Source organism: Melopsittacus undulatus, chromosome 9 (genome assembly GCF_012275295.1).
Source record: "Melopsittacus undulatus isolate bMelUnd1 chromosome 9, bMelUnd1.mat.Z, whole genome shotgun sequence".
In the NCBI taxonomy this organism is placed as follows: domain Eukaryota; kingdom Metazoa; phylum Chordata; class Aves; order Psittaciformes; family Psittaculidae; genus Melopsittacus; species Melopsittacus undulatus.
The window spans coordinates 18,165,497-18,192,272 of record NC_047535.1 but is presented as its reverse complement, the minus strand read 5'-3'; the positions used below and the strand labels follow the sequence as shown (position 1 = coordinate 18,192,272).

Here is a 26,776-nt window from a genome sequence, read left to right as displayed (position 1 = left end):
ACTGGGTGATAGATGAGTCTTAGACTGACTTCCTAACGTTTCTGATTGGGCCTCATCAAGAAAAATTTAACATGGGCCATTCAATGTTAAGCAAAATCAAAAGGTTTTCAGAGATTCATCGCTTTTACTTGATCCCACATCAACAGTTGTAGATTTACCTGAACAATGTGTAAGATCCCCCAAGCACTATAAGCAAAGTTCATTTGTGGTAGTCTTGTGTAAAACACAGCTGTATCAATGTTCTGCTGGAGCTCTGCTGAAGAACATACTGTAAAATTATTTCTTTAGGCCTCCCATGACTATTCCTATGGTTTTTTTTGTAATTTTTCTTGTGCTATCAAATGTGCTTCTAGATTTTCAATTCAATCATAGTGAAGGAGACAAAGTAGTTTTTTTAGTTGGAGGCTAATGGCACCTGTGTTTTGATTTCCTATGACAACGTGTCTGTTTAATTCTGTCTTCCTTCCCCAAAGACTGCTGCAAAGACTTACTAGAAGCTATACAGAATATGAAGGTTTATTTCAAAAGAATACATTTGCAAGAATACACATAATGCACTCGATGTAACAGTACCTTCTGCAAAAATAGGTTACATAATACCCAGTAATGAAAGAACAATCTTAAGTTCTCTACAAATTAGAAAGCAGAGAGAATAGCCTGGACAACCTTCGAAATGGAGGTTATAGTTGTGTATGTTGTGAAAAGTAGCTAACTTTAAAGCATGACACCACAGAGCTAATGTTGGTAAATCAAACTACTAGCACATGGCTACAAACTATTCTTTTATACAGGATTAACAAATATTTTGGTTCCAATTTGGTTTTTACACAGCTCTAGTGCCTCAGGGAAACTGCTTATCAAAGATACACAAAAACTATCCAAAATTACAACGTAACTATTAAAATGCCTCCAAAATTGAGAGGAAAGTAATCGTGTTAAATTAAAAAAATTTAATCAGGACTTCCAGACAAGATTTCCTGTGTTTTAATCAGAGAAAGTTTACAAGAGATTTCAATAAGTTATCTTGAAACCAAGCAGCTGTAGATCTTAGAATCTTCGTGGAGGTCCACCTTTAAATGGTTTAAATCCTGAGCCACTTACCCTCTGCATGGAATTGCCTGTGATCTGTACAACTCTATTAATTGGTGAAGAATTACTGGAAACAAAGGTTTTAAAAAGGTGTTTAGTTATGTTAAGTATCCAAACTCTTGATGTACAAGTAAGAACACTGTTATGTCTCATATCACCCCACTGTTACACTGTAAGTCTCAAAAGAGACTTAAGTTGTCATTTGTTTCTGTGCAGGTGCATAGTACTGCCACCAGCAGTACAACAGTTGTGGAATCATGTGCTGGCATGGGAAAGATGGGTTTGTGTGCTGTGCAGCAACAACCCATTCACAGAAAGTAATGCTGCTTGCACTGAGACCATTATACTTCCTAAGCACAACCCAAGCTTTGAGAGCTCACTAGGGAACCGAGAGGAAGGAATACTTTTTGTACCTTGTATGTGGAGACATCATGCCACCTCCTCCACGGCCATCTCCCATTCTCCTTGTGTCATGATACCCACTTCCTTGAGAACTAGGTCCATGCCATTCTTTCCTTGGTCCAGTTTCACGACTATGGCGCTCGACACCATGTCTGTCCTCATTATAGTGCTAGGATGAAAGTGGTAGTCATTTTCAGGATTAAAGGTGTACTTCATTATCAACAGGAAACAAGCTTTTCAAGACAGCTAAACTCATGCTATAAACTTACAATATACAGAACTCAAGCATCTTTTAAGATTTCAGTCCACAGGCGGCTAACCCACACTTACAAGAGTCCTGTTAAAAGTAACAAACACCTAATTTGCAATGGATGTTTGAGTATCCAGGGAGTAAAGTTCCGTGAACTCATACTTTACTCCCAGTTCTGCCCTGATCTATAATCACTATGTTCCATATAGCTAGAGAAAGACTATTCTTTTTAAATGCTTCAAGATCTAGTGGCATGGACTGATTCGGTTTGTAGGCTTTAAAGACAAGTCCTACAGAAGGTTTTTCTCTCAGTACCACAATGAAGGTTAAAACAAACTGCACTGAAGTAGCAGGCAACGTAAGGTTGAGACCTGGAAAACACATGACAACAAATTCTTAAAAGCCTGATCAGCAACTCATTTGGGAGGTGTTCTGATCTACCTGAAAGGTGCTAGACATAAAGAATTGGGGATGTTTTCTGCAATTTCTTGGCTTATTAAACGCACCAAAAAAAAAACTTTTAAAATAAACTAACTTTCAAATAGCCAGAACACTTGGTGGCCTTTTCTGTGAAGCTACATGGTCATTTTCCAGTGTGATGTTGCATTTTCCTGTCTCACTCATGCACACAAACACAAGAAGATGACTCACTTGTCCTCCACCTCTCTCTCCCATCACACCTCGTTCTCCTTCTCTGCTTCCATACCCAGAAGCACTGCTACGGCTACCAGGAGGTGCACCTCTCACGTGTCCAGACACTTCTCTTCCCGATCGATCCGACCTCTCGCTTCTGTAAAAATTGCTTTTATCAAAATTTTGGTTTCAGTATAATAGAACTGGTACCAAATCACAGCACATTCAGACTTCAAGGATTCCTTTTTGTTTTTCAGGTTCCTAGCAGCTTGCAGTTAGCTTCCTTCTTTTAGATCTATGTAGCTGAATTAAAGCTTTACATCTGCATTCTTGCAGAAAAACCTCCTTACTTTATGTTGCTACACACTGTTAAGAACAGGCGGCTGGGAGTCAGCATGAAGTTTACAGATAAGGTTTAGTGTATGTGACAACATACACACCATCGTTTCTAATGCATTTTGAAAGTGACTTTGCCATTCTTTAGGGAGGGGTCTGTTCTCTCTTTACACAGTGATTCTTGAGGAATTGCTACTATGGGTAAACTCTAAGAATCAGCACGTTCATTAGTTCGTTGGTTAGCCAGCATATTTACCTGCCGTCCCGCTTGTCTGTGCTTATGCTTCCCTCACTCTTCCAATTTGTTTGCCTAGGTGGATTTGAACCAGTCTCCCTTGGATGTCGACCATGTGGTATCTCAGGTCTGTCATGAATTATCACTGTTCTTCTTTCATCTCTGTCTCCTCGCACTTCTCGTCTGTCTGTGTCTCGAAGTTCACTTCTTGGTTGTGGTGGTTCATTTCTTCTGGACTCACTGAAGTTCTTGGGATATCTCTCAAACCCTGGCTCTTCTCTTCGTGCTGTTGGACGAGTCTTTTTTGCTTCACCTTGATTTACAAAACGTTCTCGCCTAAGTTGTTAAGGTAGAAAAAAAGTCATGTGCTTGTCTCCCATTTTCCCACTTCTCTGCACATGGAAGCACAATGTGAACTTACAAAAATATATATTACATGTTCACTACTATATATGTGACATGTATCTCAACGATCCTTTGCACCTGAATTGTATTTATTTCTACAGTTGTGATTTTCAGCTCAAGTTCTTACAGCCAGTTTAACATTTCTTTATGCATTTACAAGTTCACTTTTGAGTCAGTATAATTTAAGCAATTGTAGAGCTTTCTTTTTGCCTTGTATGAAGCAGAGGGAATGCTAGATTTTGAGTCACCTAGAAAATATAGTTCTAGTTTGCTGCAGCACAAAAGTAAAAGTCCGGAAGCTACAATTATGGAAACAAAATTGGAACTGGAACCAGCATTTACTGCACAGTAAATTTACTGCATGGATACTTGTGAATGTGACTTGTGCAAGAAATACTCAACTCTGATTAAATAAGTTGCTTCTAGCCTTGCTTTTTAAGCAGGTAAGTAAGCACACAGGACAGATCTAATCCACTGTGAAAATCATAAGTGATTTTAGATGTGAAAGAGGAATGATCACAACAACTATTTTGAAATGTCACCCAGAAGAGACCACCAGGCAATTAACTTGAAGTCTTCAGAGAAAATCAAACTAGATTCCATGGTATAAATTGCCAACCCTGAAGACACAAGAAATTTTGGGACACTGCTGCAATTCTATTACATCAGAACTCTATAAAGCCTTTAGCATTGTTTGAAATTTTGAACAGTTATGAGTGAAATGCAAAGAGATGTGGGCAGGTAAATACTTGCCCTGTTATCTAAACTTACCTATCAAAAGATGATGATGGAACAGAAGAACCTTCTGGGTATCGTCCCCGTTCTCTGTGATCAAAATCATTAAACCTGTTCTGCTGGCGACTGTAATCTGAACTATGACTAAACCGTGCATCTGTATCAAGAGCCATCTTCTTATTCTCATTCCAGTAAGGATCATCTCTCCTTTAAACAAAACAAATGAATTCTCATCAGTTGCATGGATCCAAATCAAGGCCTAATACACAGAAAATTGTTACAAATCAGCTGTCTGTTTTAAAGACGTGCATTTGACCTTTGGAAAGCTACTAACAGAAGTGAACTCTTTAAATAGTGGATGAAATCATTTAAAGAAAAAAACCCCAAGCCCTCCTGTTTAAAGTGCAAATTAAAGAGACAAAAATATTAGTAAAATATGCAATAAAATCTAAGCAATAGCACAGTGTTGGGCAGTTCAAGATGAACCAACAAACAAACCAAAACCCCAAGAAAAACTATGTAGCAAAAACCAGCCTTCCAAGGGAAGAAGAAAAGAAGTCCTCTAGGAAAAAAAAACAAACCAAACCAAACCCGAAACCCAAACCAAACAATGAACACCCACAAATCAGAACAGCTTTCTTAGGAAAGAGCAGTGTAGGAAACATCACAGCCTTGCTTACTAAAAACATTCAACTACTCTAAGAATGTGAGATGTTATATGTATTATCAGTGGCTGTATTTATTCCTCTAGTGAACAAGTATTAATATTCTGTTACTGTATCTACCGTGACAACTTACATTTACCTTCCACTGTACCTCGATATGTCAATTTTATGGCTGAGGTCTCAGCCCTATTTTTATAGCCAAGTAAAGATCAAAACCAGTTCATTCATGTGGCTCAAATGGCAAATAACAGATGTCATCAGCTTCAGTAAAAACAAAAGCCATCACATTGACTTCCTGAAGCATCCACTTTCCAGAAATACGAATTCTTAAAGCAGAAACTAGGAATTTCAGCCAATCTCAGCTTTTCTCAGCAAATGTACTGAATTGTGTTACACTCTTTTTGTACAGTAATAATTAATTCACAGGATGCTTCCCTTATTTCAAACCTCTCTCCTATACATAAGGTATGTTTCATGCTTAGCATAAACTGATGTCAAAACCAAATACCTGAAAGACAGCTTTTCTGTGAAGACTTGTTTTAGGTACAAATGCATTTTCAAGTCTGACACAAGGCTGCTATCTGTTTCATTTACTAAATGCTGTCAAACCATGGTTTGAGAATTAGATTACCTGTGATCTACATCACGTGGTCGTTTCAAAGAATTTCTCTTCTCTTGTTCATAACGAAGTTGCTGCTGTTGTCGACGAAGTTCCTCCCTTTCACGTGCAATACGCTCCGCTTCTTTTCGACGTTCCTACCATGAGAGCGAAGGGTCAATAAACACAACAAACAATAACCCTTTATTAGAGATACCTGTTAACAGTTAGCAAGTATATGGGATTAATAGTTGATAATTCTCTATCAAAGGCTATCTAATACAATGAATCCTTGGATAGCATCTAAGATTAAAGAGCATATGGAATATATTTCCAAAAAAAGTAGACAATAGATCTGGAGAAGCTATTGGCTATTTGAAATATCTCCAGGTAAGTTCCTGCCCTGCTACTGTATTTGTTGGTCAGGAACACATTCATCAAGTTGCCACTGACATCCTCTAGGAAACATCTAGTAAAATTATGGAAGGCCTGTAGGACAATACGCTCTGACGTAGTTTGTTTTTAGAGACAGACATGTATAGCCTCTGCATAAATCAGTAACGAGTATTTGCTATCAAATTACAAATCAAGCAGAAAAGATAAAGATTACTGCTGTTGTACACTTTGGATTTTGAAGTGTTTGGTTGGTTCTTTTCTGGGCTGGGTGAAAAGGTGAGGATCAAAATTCACTGCAAGTGCCACCTGGGTTATACTCCAAACTGATACTGCACCGCAAAACAAAACAGAAATACGCACACCTGCTCAATACGGACACGCTCTCTTTCCAACCGCTCCCGTTCCATCCTTTCCCTCTCTAGCTTTTGCCTTTCAATTTCTAATCGTTCCCTTTCTCTCTGTAAGCACTCTTCTCGTTCGTGCATTATTCGTATGCGTTCTCTCTCACGACGCTCCCTCTCCGCAATTTCTCTTCGCCTAAAAAAACGGAGAAAAAGAGAAAGATGTGGCAGAAACTGACATAAATTTCTTATCCAAAACTAACATCACTTGAGGTACAGACACTGAAAAAAACTATTTCAGAGTAAGGTCTTGACAGAAGTCCCAGAGTAAGAAGTGTACTCCTTTTAGCCCCAAGTAGCCGGACTGGTTTTAGCATATTCTATAAAACCATTCAAGCAAACAGCAGATCTAGGAAAAGCTTTATCATCATTCTTGATGTATTCCATGCTGGATTCATATTTTTATGCTGTCATTTGGCAAACAATAACAACAGCTTAGTGAAGAATAGGATTTGGATCTTAAAAATAAATGCTATTTTAGCTCTTGTCCTCTTTAAGCTAACAAAAAATTTACTTGTTTTCTGTCCAAAACCAAGACAGACTACATGACCACTCTGACTTGCACAGGTTAGGTAAACTTGTCAAAGCTTCATTTTGCTTTCATCTTCCAAACTCCTCTCGTACCTTACAAGAATCCGGAAAGGCATTTTCTCATTAATCTTTATGGTTGCTACAAATTCCTTTGTTTAGGGAAATCCAGCTAACAGAAGTCATTTAAATATCCTTTGCAAGCTTTTGGACAGATGAAAAGAGCAGAATAGAATGGTATAGCTGTTTAGTCCTTTTACTTAAAGGGACAAGATTATTATGCTCCATTTGCCATTAAGATATACAACAGTTCTGTTTAAAAACAGACACCCCCAAATACTATCTCTGTCCACATCTCCTAGTCAACTTCTCATATTTTCAAATAGAAAACTGGCATGCAGTAACACAAGATATACCCCCCCATAAGCAGCACTAAGCTGTGTGTTTACATTTATGGCTATTAACAGATTAAACAAAAATTCCGGAGTCCATTAATTTATATAAAAGTACTGACAGGCAGAGTCCCAGACTTTTAGCATCTGAGCAAAAGGCTTGACAGAATGCATTTTGAGTGGGTTTCTAAATATAGTATCTGATCAATTAATGTAGAAAATAGCCTTTAGCAAAAAGATGAATTACTACCTTCGGAGTTCAACAGCTCGTCGTATTCTTTCCAATCGAACCATGTGTTCTCGCAATCTCTGTTCCTTCATCTTTTCAAAAGGCAAGATATCCTTTCTACCCCTGTATTCCCTGAATTTCACTTTATCTTGAATAATACGCTCTTTGTTCCTCAATATCTGTGGCTATAGATAGAGATTACAATGGTTATTTCAGAAGTCTCATTCATTTAGGGAGATTTCTGGATGCTATGTTCAAGTATTATTAACTACTTAGCTATCCCAAAGCATACAAAGCTTCTATCTAAGCTTAACAGTTTGTGGTAGTTCTCCACTTCTCAGTGAAAATATCAACTGTAAGGGAGTATCAAATCAGATAAGCATTGCATCAAATCTATAGATACTTACTTTATCAAACCTTCCCCTTCTAACTGTCCTAGTGTGGCCTTGGTCTCCTTTCATTTGGTCTAAAACTACAACTTGACCTGGGCTTTTACCACCTGGTGAAAGGGGGAGAAGAAAAGAAGAAAAAGAAAAGAAAAAGAAGGGTTTAACACACACATACATCCCTATTCATCTATTACAGCTTTTCCCTAATGAAATGTCTGAATCCCTGAACGGAAATGTTACTGACAGAAAGAGCATACCAACACATGGCTGTAATTAAGTAGCAACATAAAATCTGGAAGCTTTTACATCAGCTCCAAAGTAATTATGTTACTGAATCTAAAAAAAGAACAAGTGTTTAATTGTCTGGTTTTGAATAAGAGCAAGAACATGCCCACAAAACAAGTCAGACATACAGATACAACAGGACAAAAACATGGCTATATTGCATACTTATTCTTTTCTTTTCTTCATTTTTTTTAGTGGATTCTTGACTGGGACCACTCGCTCCATTATCACTCTTCTCATCTTTACCTTCTGTTTTCTTGGCTTCTTTACTTTCTTTTTTTTCAGATTTCTCAGATTTCTTTTCTTCTTTTTTGGTTGATGGAGTTCTTATTAGGAAGGAAACACAAATGCAATGAGGAAAATTCAACTTATAGGATTTTCACAACTTCAGAAGACACATGCAATTTCTTACTTGCTGGCTTTATCACTTGAGGCAGTCTTCTTATCTCCCATGCTCCTACCAGAACCAGATTTATCATCATTTTCTTTTTTCAGCTCCTTTTTGGAGGGATCCCCTTTCACCTATGTTTTTTCCCCAAAAGCAAATAGGTTAATACAGATTCTTGCATAACATAGTCTATTTTGGGAAGTTTTCATCTCAATAACCTACTTTCTCAACAGAAATTTGTTGTCCATGCAGCTCTGTTCGATGAAGGTGTGCAATACATCTAGCCACTTCTGTACTAGAGGACATTGTTACTATGCCATAACATTTTGCCCCTGGGCTTCGTGCATTTGTGACCACCTTTGCACCAAGTACCTATATAAACAGGTAAAATTTAGGTTTTGAGAGAGACATTTCTAGTAAGGAAGTGACAGTATTCCAATAATATTTTTACCCTAGTATGTAAAAAAACAAAGCAAAACCACCCAGCAACAACAAAAAACCCCATCCCACTGGAAAGACTGACACTCCCAAGTTTCCAAAGGCATGTAATTCCACAGGAAATTGAAACTTTGAGAACTTTATCCCAACTTTCACATCAAGGCATATTAATGCTTACATCCCATTTTGGGAAGTCACAACCTCACGAACATTACCTAAATGCTTCTTTTGAAAGCTACTGTCAAGAATTCATTCACAGAAACACCACTGATCTGAATTTGACAGTTCATGTCTGACAGATTAATCCCCCCAAAAGCTGCCAAATAGTGGCAGGAAGGTGTAAGTTGTATAATGTAGTAACTCAATAAGGGGGACAATTCTTCAAAGGCATCTATCAAATGCATCAAGCAATTTTAGCAACCAACTTTTTGACACCTGCCTCTTGAGAAAGCATTATGTTCCTTGCTAGAATTTCTGTAATTACTGGAGCCAGTTATCTTGATGTAGTCATGCTCTAATGCAACAATTTTGTCTTTCTAGCAGCCTGCAACAGTACAGTCATTTAGACATTATATATTTCCCAGTAAATTTAAAACTGGGAAGCTAAGTAAATACAGGTAACAAGCATCTTTACAGCAAAACCAGCTAAAGAACGGAAAGTTTTAACAAAACATACTCCTGGGTTTCAGCACTTGTGAAGGCATTAAATAAAATCACCTACTAAATTCATTAGAAAAATTAGACATCCAATAATCAGCACACGTATGTGATATTCACAGTGTTAAGGTTCTAGTTAGTGCCCAAGGTACAATAATGTCATAATTGCAAAGGCTTATACAAACACTGTGAATTTGCAGTTAGCAGCAGCTCCTTTTGAGAAAATGAGAACTGCAATAAGAACTGTTTTCAAGAAGACTGCTTAGCTTGTATGGGTTCTGCATTGTTCTATGGAATTTGTATGTTCAATTGAATCTAAAATCCAGGAAAACAGACTTAGTTTAAGCAGCCTGTAAAAAATTCTTTAAGTCATTACAAGAGTCCCTTAAATGAACAGCCATTGACTCTAACTTTTTACCTATTTTTCCTATTCACAGGCCCTCAGAAAACTTTTTAAAAACAGTGTCACAAAGCAGCAGGTTCTATAGAAACTGTTCACATTACAGTTTTCCCAGTTAGCACATTACCTTCCTCTCATGGTTAAACACAGTTGCTACAAAAGAACATAGCCATCATTATTTAATTAATAAAATAACAATTTAAGCCAGTCCTGCCCAGTCACATTTGTGACATTTCTTTTGCCTCTATGGGAAGAATATTTTTTATTATTAATAAATTATTTTTTATTATTTTTATGTGAAGAATAATTTATGGGTTTTACCTCTATGGGAAGAATAATTTCTTACAAAATTAACATGGTTCTTCCCACAAAGTGTGCACTCTTTATTTTAGATGCTGAAAATATAGGGGGTTTTAGCTTATACTGATTGAACATTTCAATTCAGGCTTTTATTTAAATAAAGTATTACTCAATTTTTGTAACTGAATAGAGGAGGGGGAAGAGAAACACAAAACACATGGTATCACACCCCACGAAATACCTTGCCATATTTGCCAAAGAGATTTTTCAAGTCAGCAGCTTTTGTGTTGGAAGACAGTCCGCTAACCCAGAGGTTTCTAGTTGAACTTCCACTGCTACCACTAATACTGCTTGCACTTCCTGAAACAAGTTTTACAAAACAGCCAAAAAATTAAGGTGACAAAGGTACCATGAATATTGAACTAAACTGTTGCTGAAAAGAGAAGTTGAGCCTGTTACCTTTAAGTAACTGTTTATCTGGCTACCTTTCTTGAAAAGACTTCTATATGAAAAAAAATATATTCAGTAAGATTTCATTCATCTACTCATGCACTGGAACCAACAGCTTGGCTAATACACATCCAAACGACACAGCTAGAAAAATCATACAGTTCTTTGTTAAAAGCATGCTTTACCCCTCATCTGGGTATGTACATTCAGTATCAACTTCTGAAACTTATCAATAACTTTTACCCAAGATCACCCATCTGTCCTTCATAAGTATGTGTTAACAGTAACTCTCATTACCAAAAGATAGCAGAAAGGTAAGTTGAGGAGACTGAGCCTCCAGAATAATGTGGCCAATTCCCTAACTTCTTGAAGTATATGCCTTCCATCCAGAATGGCTTTTTAAAAATGCTGCTGGATGTAGAACTTGATGCAACCCACTGAAGTGATTCCTGGAAACTAAGGAAAATTCTAAAGAAAAAATAGAAAAACCTTATGTGTTCCCCACAGATAGCAATCATTTTTGCAACAATATAGAACTGGGAGCAAGAGATTCATGTAATCTTATTCCCAAATCTTTTAGCCTTACACTGTTTAGTACAGCTTGTTGTTTGCTGCCAAATGTATGAACTGCTTTTGAGTATGTTAAATTGTAGCCAGTCATACAGGCAAGACCAGGACTGGATCTTAAGCTAAACAGTCGGAAAATTTGGTGGTATGCAGAGTTTTAAAAGGTAATTTAACCACCTCGAAGAAAATAATAACTTTCCTTCTTCAGTGCATGAAAGCAATAAATTTCAGTTATCAGCTTTCATCAAGATAGGATATCTTGATAAATTGTGACACACTTAGAATGTCATAAAATATCATTAAAGAGCCACGGCTGGCTTTGGCTATGTATTTTAAGACAGCGTTACAATAGCTCCAATTACAGTTATATATGAAAACACATCTGCAGTATCTTCATTTAATTTCCTTGTAAGCGTATAACTACCATGAAAAGACATGCATCTACAGAAGACTGAATTATCTCTATCACAAAAATTTTTCCTCAGAAATTAATTTATCAGATAAAATTCCATTCATCCATTAGTGGTATGAGAGATTTTTTGACAAAGGTTTTTGGCAGAGAGCTTGTAGGCAAAACAAGGAGACTCATGAGATTATACAAATGCACTTGCTCAAGTATGAAGCATTGGTGTAACTGGTGACATTAACATGCTCTTGAGCTCCACTCAAATACGAGTTTGTAATCATAATAGAGGGTTTTACAGTAAATGGATAGAAATTCCAACACAGACAAATAGGTCCAGGTTTAATGCACTGTACAACCAGAAGAGCTGTTATACTTGGTTAAAAGTACACTTTATTTTAAAATGAGCTAGAACTAAAAACAAGACCAAAAAAAATTTGGCATTATGTTTAATTACTTGCAATAATTATTTGCTGATCTTCCATATAACATCAACCCAAACCGTAGTATGTAAAGTACAGCAGGCTTCTCTGAAAATTACACTTTCTCATCAAAACAAAGACTTGTGAAATGTTAAGTGCAATTTGCTCCCAAAAGTATTTTGAAATAAGAGAATGTATTTTCATGGAGTCTTTAAGTATTTTTGACCTTATGAGGAATCTGACACAGGGGAAAAAAAACAAACCAAAACATAGACATGAACATATAACTAGTGTCTACTGTAACTCTAGCATAATTTAATACAGATGTACGAGTTCAGTCATGTAAGCTGTTCTAGCACGTGGCAAGCAGTTTCTCAAATGGGGAAGCATTTAGTTCTGGACAATACTACCCTGATTTGTAATAGTTACCTTTATCATCCTTTGATGTTGTCTTGCTTTCTTTAGATTCCTTAGTAGAGCTAGAGAAGCAAATTAAAAATCAGAAGAAAATTGAAAATACAGCATGTGGTAAGTGTTGCATTTACACTACTAATACTAGTAGACAAGTTAGCACTGCAAAAAATAAAAATAAAAAAGGGCTAGACTGTATATTGGAACAAATGATTCCCTTATGGATTCTTGCACTGATTTTCCCCAAGATGCCTGAAGATCTAGATTTTCTGACAACTCTATTCAGTGGATATATGGCAATCTTCTCCAGATTTCAGGACGGGGACTTGACTTCATTTTGTGTTCTTAGAACTGATAGCTGTTCATTACCATCATCACAAGGACATTTAAAAAATCGTCAATTTGAAAAAACCAAATAAATGCTGACAATGCGACAATGCAATCAGAAGGACATAGTGTCTATACGAAGATCTTGAATTTTAAAAAGTAACTTATGGCGGTCAAAAAAATCTATAGGCAGGAGCATAGGATACTAATTATAAGATTCTTGCTGCTACCCCCATAATGTAGAGTGATCTTATTGAATGCTGGTACTCAGTATCGTAAAGAACTGACATAGAAAAACAAACCTCTTTGCTTGACCAGAGGCCCCAGTAGACGAGGGACCTTTCTTCAAAGTATCCTTTTCTTTGTCTCCAGATTCTGCTTTCTTTGAACTTTCTCTGGCTTCCTTCTTGACAGGATCACCCTTCACGCAGTCTTCCTTCTTACCATCTTTATGGTTCTCAGTCATCTCATAGTCCTTGCTTTCCTTCTCCAGGCTCTGTGAAATGGCATCCTGCCCATCCTTGGGCTTACTTGCTTCAGAATCTGTAATTTTCACATTTTTACCTGTTTCTAGGAGGTCATCACCATCAAAATCCAGAGTGATGGCATCTTCAGCCTGGATTGTAACCGATATGTTATCATCCTCAGCTTCTTTCACAGAGGTGTTAGCTTCCATCTCTTCATGAGCCGTGTGATCAGCCTCAGCTAGGCTTTCTTCTGAAGGAAGAGGTTTAGATACTTCTTGTGTACCATCACCAGAACCTGCTTTATCTAAGAGGATTTAACAGGAATAAATATGGCAAAACAGAAGTTTAAACAATTTCATATGCATAAGCTAGAATAGGACCTAGAAAATACAAAGCCAGTTATTAGCACTGATGGAAGGTTAGAAAAAAACACAAGGTGTATTAACACAAATATAAATCCTTTACCCAGGATCACTTATTCTTCCATGGCAAAACACATTTTCTAGAGACAAATACCAAAACATTAGGAGGGGTAATATGGTTCCATCCTGGAGATACCCGTTCTTCATAAGAAGTATCCATTTTCCAGTTTAGGATTTAGTGTTCCAGAAGAAAATAGTTGCTTTGATTGCTCACAGTTTAAGTTGTCTTTGAATCTTCGTGGTTCTAGGACTTCTTCCCAAATCCAAAAGAATTACAGTCTTGGAGAATTTCAGCCAGTCTTCCATGCTGGTGTTCTCCTTTGCTTTTTCCATTCCTAAGCAGTTGTTAGGCAGTCAAGTTAGCTGCAGAAGGCTGCTGCAGAACATGGAGTGAGCCTTAATCCAGAGTTCGTAGACAAACGGTTCTCAGTCTTCATCCACTGGAGAGATTTTCCATCTCAGTCCGACACAGGCATCTCCAACCATATTCTTGGATTTGTGCAGAAGAGGCACTTCAGCCATAGGGTCCCTCGTAAACATGGAGTCTGTAGTTTTATCCTGTAGCTTCAGTAATGTGTTTATCCCATCTTTTGTAACGCGATGGTGTTCCATGTCCTTTGTAGTCCACAATACGCAGAATCCTTAAGACTTCTGTCCGGGAAGTCTGTTTGCCCAAGTGCATTACATTCCTTCTATAGTTTCACTAATGAACATAGCTTACAAAAAGTAGCCACTCCACAGGTTTCCAAACACTTGTTTTACCATCCTATATACAACTGGTATTTCTAAGTGACAGCCAAGGATATGATGGTCCATACATTTATTGGGTGCTCAAGCTCAGTGTAAGGGTTTATCATTTCACTCAATTAAAAATCAGTTACTGCAGTGCGAGCTGGAAGCTCTCACATCAAGACTTACCGTAGATTAAAATTGGAGTCCTTGAATACTATGTTTTTTTCATTAAGAATCATAGTATTACAGCTATATTATACATCCACCACAGTAACTGATAAGTACTGTAATCAACTCTTTAAGAGTAAAATAATTCTTAGGAGTGAAATAAACCCACTGACTGCAATGATTCCAGGTGCTGGGCTTAATAAGGAGACAACTGATACTTAATACTGGAGACAAGCCTAGTATTAAGAAAGAGATTGAATATTACAAGAGAAAGTTGCCTGCTCTACCAGACTAAGACCTCTGAACTCTATTAAACTTTAAACATACCTTTCTCATTTTCTTCATCTTCACCATCCTGTAAAAAAAGAAAGTCAAGACTAAACAGCTCCTACTTTAAAACTTTAAGCAGAACAGTTTGTAGTTTCCACAGAATTTCTATCCTTTGAAGGTGAATTAATGAACCCCAAACTGTTTCCAAAGAAAAAATGGTCTGGAAACCAAGCCTGTGCAGCTCTCCCTTGTCAAATCACTGAAAATTTGTACAAAATTTCACTGGTGTGCATCTGCAACACTTGCAGTTTATAACTGAAACACACAGCTATTTTCTTCCCCTTAGCTCAATGGGACATTTCTAAACTGTTCCATATCTTTCTAAAGCCTTCAGAATGGCTGTCTAATTACTATTTTCAATGCAAGCAATCCATCATTAGGTTTAAAAATCTTAGGACAGAAGACAGAAACTAGGTAGACTTCCTCCACTAAGTACATGAAAATGAAAACAAGATCTTAAAAGGTATTTACTTATTTATCATTAGCCTTGCAGACCAAGGCATGCTGTAGATGTCATTTTCAGACATTAATTCCATGCAACTTAGAAAGAATTTCTGAACTTGAAGATGTTACAGATGTATTAACACCACCACCACGCAAACCCAATCCTTCCTCCCCCATCCCATTCTCTAAAGGCAGATTTCTACATTAAAACAGGAGTTTAGGCGTATATGCTACGTTAGCATTTGACATAGCCTTCTGAAGTGTTTTTAAGAGGGTTTGAAACATACTCCTTTCTAAGTCTATGCACTAAATATGCCCAAATTGTAGACAGGAATTTGCACTTAAATAGGACATCTTATTTAGAAATCACTATTATCTGCATTATAAAAAATATGAATAAAAGCTTCCTATACTGTTTACCTGTATTGTACTACATCATTTGACTCTAGGATGCATGCTGGAACAAAAAGCCAGTCTACAGTGATCTTTTCCAACTAAACAGACATGAAAAACAGAAATTATTTGGAACTTACACGGACAGCTGGAAAAGTGTAATCTTCCACGTCTTGACCTTCATTTTCCTATGAGAACATAAAAAGGACTTGCTCAGCAAAGTGTTTGTAAAACACTTAAAACATTCAGAGAGTCAAGAAATTCATTTAACTCAAAAAACATTTTAGTTAAGTGGAATCACACTCAGTAAGGTGAACATCAATGAGCAGTTCTCATTACTTGTATCTTTCAGTTCAGTGATCAGATTATGTATGTCACCACTAGTATCAGGGAAAAAGCCCACTCAGGAATGCTGCATGGACTGCCGTAGTACTTTATCAGTCAACCCATGCCACATCTGTTTCAGGACTATTCAAACACAAGTCAAGGAGAACAGGAAGAAAAAAAGTACTAAATTATCCTTTACAGATAGGCAAGACAAACTAAAAGAAAAAACCCCTAGTTCTGACTTCCCAGGAATACAAATGCACTTGGGAAAAGGTACATTTTGCGAATAAAAATACATGTAAAATGTAACAAAGTACCTGACTCACAGAATCCTTTTCTGTCTCTTCTGTTGTCTCTGCTGGCTCTGGCTCCCTGTATATTTTCTTTTCTGCAGATGTCAGTTCTTTTGAATTCAAGCTCTCATCTTCAACATATTCTTTAAAGTCCTTTAATTCATCATTTCCATCTAGATCACTTGCATCTTGAGTCTCCAATTCACTTTCCTTTTGGTGTGAAAAACAATTATTTGACATTACAAGGGTGTTATTTATATACTGAGAAATTAATGGGTGGAATCACTGTTTCTGCAAAATGCTGTAACACATCCATAATAAAAATTCATAGCATGTTTAAAAAAAAAAAACACACACCTTCACACCCTTAGGCACAACAGCTGTGAACACAGTAAAAACAAAGCTTCAAATTTCCACATAAATTAGCACAAAGCAAGTGGAAGCTTATTTTGGTAAATAAAGCCAAACATTAAGCTTAAACAAACTCAGAAAAGAAAAAATTACATACTTTTATTACCTTGACAAAAGAATCATCTTCAACTGACACATCACCAGTTAATTCATCAGCTTCATGCTTTTTACCTGGAATGACAAGATATACTAATTACTAGAGCTACTTCATATACAACACTTTCTTTCAATACTGAAAATATACTAAATATTTCAATACTGAATATTGTGTTGGGCCTTAGCTTATCTGAACTGTTCACTATCAAGATGATCCTTCCCAGATTGAATATTTCTAAGGTCAGCAGAAAAAAATGTGAGCTGAGCAAGTATGAACAATCAATGCTGCTGCATATACAAGCAGTTACATCCAAGTTAGAGATTTTAACACCAATCCTTCTATTTTGATTGATAATGGAATTCAGGAGAACATCAAACTGTGTTTCTACAATTACTGGAGTTATCGAGACATTATGACTTCAGACATTGGAAAGCCCTTGCCTTCTAGCATAACTAGCATCACTGAGCAGTTTGGGTTAGAAGGGTCCTCTGAAGGTCAGCTAGTCCACCTAACCTCCTGCTGAAAGTAGAGCCAAGTTCCAAGTATGATCAGATGGTTCACGTTTTATCTAGCTATGTCTTTGACTATCCACAAGTATGGCAACTATGAGACCCTCCAAGCCACCTTTTTCAGTGCTTTTCATCACTAGAGGGAACTATAAGCAGAAGAACTGAGTCAGGTAAAGCACTTGTGTTTTCTATATGTTCTTTATTGTACCAATGAATGTATCATCAAAGAATTCAGTTCTTCCAGGACATGCACTCTTCTCTAATAAAGATGCCTCTGTGGAGATCAGAACTAGACACAGTTCCCTTTGAAACCCATTGTATTTCCTTAATCTTAAGTAAAAACAAGGCCAAAGAACACTAGATACAAATATCTCCACACACACCCCCTTTGTAGAGCATTCTCTCTCTGATTCATTCTATCGAAGATTAGTCTATGTGATGGTTTTCAGTAACTCAAGGCACAAAAGCAGTTGTTAGGACATGACTTTACCATCTCACTGAAACTCATGTCAATTTCAGATGCAAATGAGATGGCAGTCATGATCACCACTTAATGCTTTATTTTTTGACATCACATCTTTTCCCATTCTCAGCTCTGGCACCCCCAATATAAGAGGGATGTGGACCTGCTCGAGTGAGTCCAGAGGAGGGCATGGAGATGCTGCGAGGGTTGGAGCAGCTGTGCTCTGAAGACAGGCTGAGAGAGCTGGGCTTGTTCAACCTGGAGAAGGCTCTGAGGACACCTTAAAGCAAGAGCAGCTTCCAGTGCCTAAAGGGGCCTACAAGAAACCTGGAGAGGGACTCCTACATGTGCATGTGGTGGCAGGAGAAGGAGGAATGGCTTTAAACTGACAGAGGGGAGATTCAGATTAGACACGAGGAAAATTCTTCACCATGATGGTGGTGAGACACCAGCACAGGTTGCTCAGAGCCTTGAGCTATCTGGTCTATTTGAAGGTGTCCCTGACCATATGGCACTGGGGTTGGAACTAGGTGATCTTAGGGTCCTTTCCAACCCTAACTATTCTATGATTCTATCTTCAAGGTCACTTCCAACCCAAACCATTCTGTGATTCTACGATCCTGTCATCCTCTAACGAATGGCTAAATCAATCCTATAGATGTTCATAAGGAGTAGAAAAGCAAAACATCAGCCAAAGTTTGACACAGACGGAGATTTCTACCACCTGGAACAGTCAATTTTGTCAGCAGCTATTTTTCATAGTCTTTCATACAGAGTTCTTAAGCTGTATTTCAAAGCTGGGAACTGCTCAACTACAGGGAAAGAAGAGACTACTGTTTTGGTTTTACTTAGATTCTAATTGGATTTACTCATTTCACTGAAAGATGGCACACTGACACTACTCCTATATGCAGCATATTGTTTTGAGTTTTAGACACACACTAGTCCCTAGGAAAAGACATATGGCAGCAGTTATTTCTATGATTGCAAAACATGAGATCTAAGCATTCAGATCCAAATACATAAAGAGATCTTGTCCCTGATTTTAATTCATTTAAAACAAACAAAAACATTCCTGTTTTATATTTGTAATGCAATACATTTGCAAGACTTAAGTGCAGAAAGCCAGCAACACAGGTATACTTAGGAAAGCCACCTTTCCTCAAAAAGAAGTATGCGCTTACACTGGAAAGAATTTTTGATATGCATCACAGCTGATGTCTGAAAACAAGACTAACCCAAATCTTGTATTACTATTTCAACACTCTGTGGTAGAATGTACAGCAACATGTGTCTTCAATGTAAATTAAAAACCCAGTGAGAAACAGCAAGGATTTCTACACACATTCAAGTGTTTTCTGTTTTGCCCCTCTCACATTCCAGTTTTCGAGTTTGTTAAACCTGCATCCCATATCTAGCTGAGCAGAGAGACAGCCAAAACCACACATAAGATGCTAGACATATTTAGCAACTATCTGGCATATACTATCATGAACACTATTTAAATTCAGTCATTTTGCCTGAGGAAGTCTCACAGGTGAACTAGAACCTAGACTTTATTAGGGAATTAAAAGTAAAAAACATATCTACCTCAAATTAATTCCATTATTCTGCAGTAGCAGCTAGAGAAATGCATTTTATTGACATGTACTCATCAAGAAGTTGTTCCTTTCAGTAATGAAGCTGTCCATATATTTTGTTTGCTGTTAGATTAGGCCAAACATGAAAACATGTTTTCATTAGCCTTTCTTCAGTCTTGCTGTCTTTCTTTGCACCGAGTTTCATCTACTCCAAGTACCAGAGTACTTGGTACAAATAAGGAGACCTGAACAACTACCTTCACCTTCCAGCACCATTCCACAGAATGGTAGGAAATTTGTTTTTCCCCCCTCAGTTCTGTGTCTTGGGTCACCCTGATCTGGTCAGCCAATCTGCTCAAAAGCAGCACTTCAAGGTTCTGATACAAATAGTTTTCAGAACTTGGCATGCTAACACCCCAAAAAGCCAGCATCCATAAAAATTCACAACTTTCAGAGTCCCAGATATTCAAAACTCTTCCACACTGACACTCATCCACAGCAGGCTACTGAAGGTACACTTGTCTCAGTTTCACAGGATTAGAATCAGATTGCAGCAAACACCTTTCAGCGACCTTATGCAAGATTGCTATCACTTTGGGGAAAGTAACTGGAATTAAAGGGTATGTTAATGATCACAGTCAGAACAGCTAGACCTTCTGCAGACAGCAGTTGTCTGACAGGTAAAGCAGTTATCAATATATGATAAAATTTCTGTACAGATTTATCCATGCAATGGCTATTGAAAATGCCAGTGGTGTAAGCAGCACTAACCACAAAACTGGGTGCCTAGCACCACGGATATTAATTTAGCATGGAATGATGGCACTCCTTTATAAGCCATGCTTACTCCCTTTTCTGGCAATGGCTACATATCATAAAATTGCAACCCACTACTTAAATAGAGAACAAATATTCTCATTATGAGATGTAGAACATCTTTAAAATGCTGGTTTAAAACTATACAGGTTTAGCTTTTCTCTCATTTACAGGCCTTAAAGTTGCATAAGCTTGCTCTACCTATTAATGGTTTTCTACATGAGAAATTCAAGCTTACACAGAATTACAGAAGTATTCTGGAAAAGTCTTAAACTAGATATTGGCAGAAGTAGATTGACACACTTATCATAAAATCTTGGAAGAATCAGTGTTTGCATTTCTTCTGGTACTTCTTTTGGAGACCCAACAGGCTTCTGTTGTAGCTGATGCCAAAGATTCATCAAAAACGTGGGACAGGAGGCAAAAAGGAAGAAGGGGAAAGAAAACCTCTACAATGGAATAAACTCTTTATAGCATTATTTAGTTAAGAGGTCTGCTGCAATTTGAATAGTATCATTTGCCACAATATTAATGAAAGCAAATTATCCTGTTATACTTCTGTATTCTTAAACAGTATCATAGAGGAACAAGAACATTTAATTCTTCTCCATTATATGCAGGATACTGCTCTTACTCACGGGTTTTAGAAAGGAAGACCTTTTGAAGGCCAACAGTATACAACTTAGTTTTGTTTTTAAGTAACTCAATAGTTTTAATAAAGAAGTCAAAACCTGTTGGTTATAGCATTTGATCTAACAGCACTGTCAAATCGGAAATTCAGTCAGAAACTAGAGGGGTACTTAAGACATGAGTAATAGTTATCTGACTGGCCTTAGAAAGTTGAAAAGCTGCAAATAAACATCTCTGCTCACATTAATTCTCTAAGGTTAAAATTCATTAGCCTAGAATCTGTTCCTCACTCACACTAATTCCGAAACTTGGCAGAAAAGGAACTTTCAATCACTAAGTCAAGATGTATCATATGCCACAGTATTTTTGACTGCAAATAGTTCAAAGGAAGGGTCACATCGGAAACATTTGGAAAATACTTCATACTAGAAGTAACTTTCTCTGGATTATCAGAAGAAGCAGCAGAATGCTCAGATTTGAAAAGAACATCTTTTCCCAAAAACTCTTTTCACAAACAGATAAATTTGTCCATAGCTACTAAATTCCAGTGTGGAAAGGCATAGCTGAGGCACTTGGAACACTTGGAGCACTTGGTATTCATTCCATCTTTAAGCTTTTTAACTTTAATTGGCAAAACCAACTGATCCCACCTCCATAGCTTTTCTGATCAGCTGTTCTGCAGTTCTTCTTTACCCCAAATATTTAATTAAATTAGCTTCTGGGGAAAGTGCTGTATTTTGACAAACTTTGCATACAGGATCAATCAAGATTCTTGTTGGATTACAGAATCCTTCTGCAAACATTCTTTAAGCCATGATGCAAAGTCTACTTTCCTGATGAAGATCCACATGGCTCCCTCTGTGTTATATCAATTTTGGGCAAGTCAGTAAACAACCCATTCTAAATATGGCTCCTTTTTCATACAGTATCTTATGCTGTGGAACTTTGTATGGGACACTGGAAAGCTGCTTTTTAAAGAAGTTCTACATTCAAACCAGTTCAGTCAAGGTCTTATTATTCTATTCAGTGTTTTAAAGATATTTCTTTCCTATCTCATATGAAGTTGGCTTTGTATCATCACTGTCAGAAGCTTGTCACAGTCCAGTAAAAAGCTGCAGTATATACTCAGCTGACAGATCAACTTATCAGGCCATTACAAGATCTTGTTCTATGAAAGTAAATTCCACTTATTCCTACTTGTCCTGGGTTCAGCAGTAGCAGTCATTTTTTTCTCCTTCTTGGTAGCTGGTGCAGTGCTGTGTTTTGACTTTCGAGCTGGGAATGTTGTGATAGCATGTATGTTTTGAGTTACTGCTCAAATATTTGGTTTGTCCAAGGACTTTCTGAGCCTCATACTCTGCTAGGAAGGAGAGACAGGACACCTGACCCAGGCCAGCCAAAGAGGTATTCCATACCATAGCACGTCATACCCAGGATGTAACCGAGAGTTATCCGGAACGGCTGGGACCTGGGGATTGGTGGAGGTATCAGTCGGTGCTTGGTCGGGTGAGTTATGGGTCGGTGGCTGGTGAGATGTTGTATTCTCTTCACTTGTTATTTGTTTTATCATTATTATTTGTAGTAGTAGTAGCAGTAGTGATTTGTGTTATACCTTAGTTATTAAACTGTTCTTATCTCAACCCATGGGAGCTACATTCTTTGGATTCTCCTTCCTAACTCTCCGGGAGTTGGGGGAGCAAGGGGGGGAGTGAGGTAACAAGCTGTGCGGACTTGGTTTAAACCACGACACTACTCCTCTCCATATATGTCCATACACATACAAAAAATCAACAAGAGAAAACAAATGCATCACACACCCCTGCACACACTATTCCCCCTCTAGTTCAGCCTGCATCAACACTGCAGATCAAGTGTTTCTAACAGACAATGCTAGGGAATTAGACATCTCACTTTTTCCACAGACCTTAAGAGTTGCAGTAAAACTGGCTACAGAAGACATTCAGTCTAAAATCTATACCATCTGACACAGTTCACAATTTTTTAGAAGGGAAACCTCCTTCTTCACCTGTCTCTCCTATTACCCTCTGCCTGCTGTGAGGAGGTTTAGTCATCATTCCTACTTCCTGGCTTTTTCTGAGGCTATATTTTCTTCATAAATTGCTATATGATATTTCTACCCTCCTTTGTATAGCAGCATCAGGAAAAAATACTATAGAACTAGCAGTGCCTGGACACCAGGAAATAATTAAAGATCTATTAGCACTAGGCTGAAGCTGTGGGGCAGGGAGGAAGAAAGCACTAGCAGAAGGCCTAGAGCAATCTGTCAGCAAAATCAGTAAGTGAGGCAAAACTATGCATAATGAAGAACATGTATAAGCACAAAGGGATCAAGACAGTTAAATGAAAATTCAGTCCTACTGGATTCAAGTGATGGGCATACATCTCCCACAAGCGTTTGAAACTTTCCTAGCGACACATTAGGGAATGGATTTTTTTGAAGTGCCAGATTTACAAGCTTTGAGGCATACTTTCTGGTTACTCATAACATATTTCAGTAGAAAACATCAGAAAGGGAGATAAAATCAGAATCTGTAGCTAACACATAAAAGCAACAGTTAAGAAGAAAGAATATATATTCTTTCTTACATTTATAAGTAAACCAATTAAGATAAAAAAGATTTTCCCCAGACAAATTACAAAGTTTTTCCTTGTTCAACACGTGAAGATTAATACAACATGAACCTTCTTATTTTTGGCACAATATTTGCTCACAAGACTTTTATAATCCAAAAAGTAATGAGGAAAAACTTTTGAACTTGCAAAGTGGGCAGATAAGAACTTCATGAAGGTCATATTTTACTTTGAAGTTTACCAAGAACGTACATGGTACACATACATCTTAAAATTCCACAGAAGAGGTGGCAGGGAACAGTTACTGAACCCTGCCTCAGGCAGCAGCAACCTCTGCAGCAGCAAAATTAAACAAGAAGCTGGCTCAAGAACATTATGCACATGGAGATACTAGTTTGGAGAACAGGAGGATGAAAAGCACAAGGTAAGCATTCATTACAGGAGAGCAAGTATCCATTTAAATCTCTACATGAAAAATTGTAGAAGCCTTTCCTTATTTAGCTTCCAAGTAGTTTTCTTAAGCATCAATTACTTTTCCAGAGTAGAGAATAAAGTAATATTGCAGAAGAAAATGAAACCACATTGTGAAACAGTTTTATTCCCTTTTACTTTTCTACTATGTCAAAAGTATAGATAAGTTATTCAAACTTTCTAAACAGAATTTATTACTTGTTTCCCCATTCACAGCACCAGACAAAAGCATGAATAATCATTTCCACCACAAAACTCAGCCTCAGTTAAGTGACTGGTATAGTATCAATCATTTCCAAAGCAGGTGTCTATATCACACGAACATTCCTAGCATGTACCTTCCATGAGGAATGCTATGCACAAACCAGACATTTCCCAGTATTACTTTATTATGAATGCTGTCAGAGCAACAGAAACAAAAACCCAAACTAATATCCCACAGAATTTAAGCTGAGAAAACATTATTAAATACTGTAATAAATATGTATGCAAAAGAAAACAGAGGCAACAATCTCTGCCAAACAAACCTGTACAGAATCTAAATAATTATTTTTCACAACAAGAAAACTAAAATCTCTTCCTTAGACATTTCAGAGTGAGCCTTCAGAGCCCATTCAGGAAATTCCTATTTACAAATCCTGTCTTCAGTAAAAAGTATGCTAATTAACCCAAATACAGTCATAGAATCATAGAATAGCTAGGGCTGGAAAGGACCATAAGATCATCTAGTTCCAGCCCCCCTGCCATGGGCAGGAACACCTCACACTAAACCATATCACTCAAGGCTTTGTCCAACCCGGCCTTGAACACTGCCAGGGATGGAGCATTCACAACTTCCCTGGGCAACCCATTCCAGTGCCTCACCACCCTTACAGTAAAGAACTTCCTCCTTATAACCCACCAAAACTTCCCCTGTTTAAGTTTTAACCTGTTACCCCTTGTCCTATCACTACAGTCCCTAATGAAGAGTCCCTCCCTAGCAACCCTATAGGCCCCCTTCAGATACTGGAAGGCTGCTATGAGGTCTCCATGTAGCCTTCTCTTCTCCAGGCTGAACAGCCCCAACCTTCTCAGCCTGTCTTCATATGGGAGGTGCTCCAGTCCCCTGACAATCCTCGTGGCCCTCCTCTGGACTTGTTCCAACAGTTCCATGTCCTTTTTATGTTGAGGGCACCAGAACTTGACCCTTCAGGTAGTGAGCCCCTATCACATATTATTTTATACCCATCACTAGCCTACATCCAACACCTTCTCATGGCTTAACAACCTCTTAGCTCTCCCTCTGCTGTTATACAGACACTCGAAGACAACAGGGATACCTATCCCTGTTCCCAGAGCCACACAGCAGTTCTTATACCCACTCTGCACCTGTGACACTCCATGCTCAGGAGTGAACACAACATATTCCAAAAACCTCACAGATCACCTACACAACCTCAGCACACACAGCACAAGCCCACAAGATCTGCAGGCAGCACAGCTGCTACCTCATAACACATTTCTTAACCTACCCATTATCTATGTCTACCCGGCATTCCTATATATTGGCTATATACAATGACTAAAACCAGATAAGTAATGCAAGAGATGTCTCAGATGACAGAAATCATGAGCAGTAAAGTCACAACTGTATCTAAACTACAGGCCACAGTTCCACACTCCTTCTTTAAGGTAACATATGCCACAAAAAACCTGTTAAGAATGTAATAAATCCAAAGATCATAACCTTTGCTTTTAGTTGGCTTCTTGGTGGGCGTGTCAGCTGAAACAGTTATTTCAATATTATCTGGATCTCCTCCTTCCTCTTCAATAGCCTAAATAAGACCAAAAACAAAAATTCAATTTTTAATGGATTTCAGTGGGACTCCAGACAATTCGATTTCAGAAGAAGTCAGTGAGACAAACAATTACTTTTTTTCCACCTAAAAAGTATTTTAGATAACACTTTGGGTTAAACCTTTCATTTAGAGTGAGGGAGGGAACGCTAATGATAATAGCAAGAGTTTAAGCTGTTAAAATGGCATGTTCAAAGCACAGCTTATCAAGGATCTGCACATTTCTCTTTGGAAACACAACACTAGAAGGCTAGTACGACATCCACGATAACATGAAGGGCAGCACGAAAACAAGAGGGAGGGAAGCTCAGAAACCCTACAGCAACAGCCAGCCCCAGGGCTCGCCACAGCAGCCGCCCAACGAGTTCAGACGCCCAGGGACAAGGCCGAGGGGAGAGCTCCACCAGCTGGGACACCGAGCCCTACCCGGCCACCGCCCACTACCTCGGCGGCTGAGAGGGGCGTGCCACCCTGCTGGGGCCACGCAGAGCCGCCAGGCTGCTCGGTCACGGCAGACCCTCACCACTACATCGGAGGCAGCACAGGGACAGGGTCCGCCCCCCACACCGGGGGCAGCCGGCGGGGCGGTGAGGGCCCCGCCCCCAGAGCTGGGGAGCCAGCAGTGGCGGGCCGGGCCCCTCGGCAGGTCGGGTAGGGCAGTGCAGGACAAGGCAGAGCAGGGGAGGGTCGGTCCCCGCGGCCTGCACCGGCCTCTCACCTGCTTGAGCCGAGAGATGAGCACGGTCTTCACCCCAGTGATGTCCAGGTTGCGCCGTTTCAGTTCCGATTTGAGGTCAATTACCCGCAAGTCGGTGATCTTCTTGCTCTCGGTCGGGTGCAACGCCACCGACGCCAGAGCAGCAGGTGCCGCGGGAGCCCCCGCAGCGGCGGGAGACGAGGCGGCGGCGGCCATTTTAGAGCGACTGAGCGCGGCAGCTGCACGCACAATGAAACTCCCCCCCGCCCGGCCGGGCCGAGGAGTACCCGGATGGAGGCCGCGGCGGACCTGGAGGCGCAGCGCAGGCGCGCTGCGACTCACCTGAAGCCGAGACCTCCCCGCGAGAG

The 26,776-nt window shown here is 38.7% G+C and overlaps 2 protein-coding genes across 10 annotated transcripts in view; one reads left to right on the top strand and one right to left on the bottom strand.

The window, feature by feature from the left end:
- Nucleotides 1-502: 502 nt before the first annotated feature.
- Nucleotides 503-26,736, bottom strand: SLTM (SAFB like transcription modulator). Of its 8 annotated transcripts, none has more exons than XM_031046152.2 (21): nucleotides 26,430-26,736; nucleotides 25,603-25,690; nucleotides 16,816-16,889; nucleotides 16,341-16,517; nucleotides 15,828-15,875; nucleotides 14,848-14,875; nucleotides 13,034-13,502; nucleotides 12,423-12,472; nucleotides 10,393-10,511; nucleotides 8,579-8,728; nucleotides 8,381-8,490; nucleotides 8,134-8,294; nucleotides 7,702-7,793; nucleotides 7,316-7,479; nucleotides 6,107-6,281; nucleotides 5,382-5,506; nucleotides 4,122-4,292; nucleotides 2,967-3,281; nucleotides 2,393-2,543; nucleotides 1,503-1,660; nucleotides 503-1,156 (listed from the first exon to the last, which is right to left on the bottom strand). In XM_031046152.2, exons 1-21 carry the CDS (start codon nucleotides 26,622-26,624, stop codon nucleotides 1,048-1,050), a joined length of 3,129 nt encoding a protein of 1,042 aa, XP_030902012.1. In that variant the 5' UTR covers nucleotides 26,625-26,736; the 3' UTR covers nucleotides 503-1,047. The 8 variants fall into 8 exon arrangements, with proteins under 8 accessions (XP_030902012.1, XP_012983688.1, XP_030902014.1 ...); XM_013128234.3 differs by having other exon boundaries at nucleotides 2,393-2,531; nucleotides 16,332-16,517; nucleotides 16,825-16,889; XM_031046154.2 differs by having other exon boundaries at nucleotides 13,034-13,448; nucleotides 16,332-16,517; nucleotides 16,825-16,889.
- RNF111 (ring finger protein 111) overlaps nucleotides 26,452-26,776 on the top strand; it is a 54,892-nt gene continuing 54,567 nt past the window's right edge. The window contains exon 1 of one of the 2 annotated variants that reach the window (XM_034066345.1): nucleotides 26,452-26,776. In XM_034066345.1, coding sequence (XP_033922236.1) covers nucleotides 26,700-26,776 — 77 coding nt within the window. In that variant the 5' untranslated portion in view covers nucleotides 26,452-26,699. The other variant, XM_034066346.1, reaches the window with a different exon arrangement.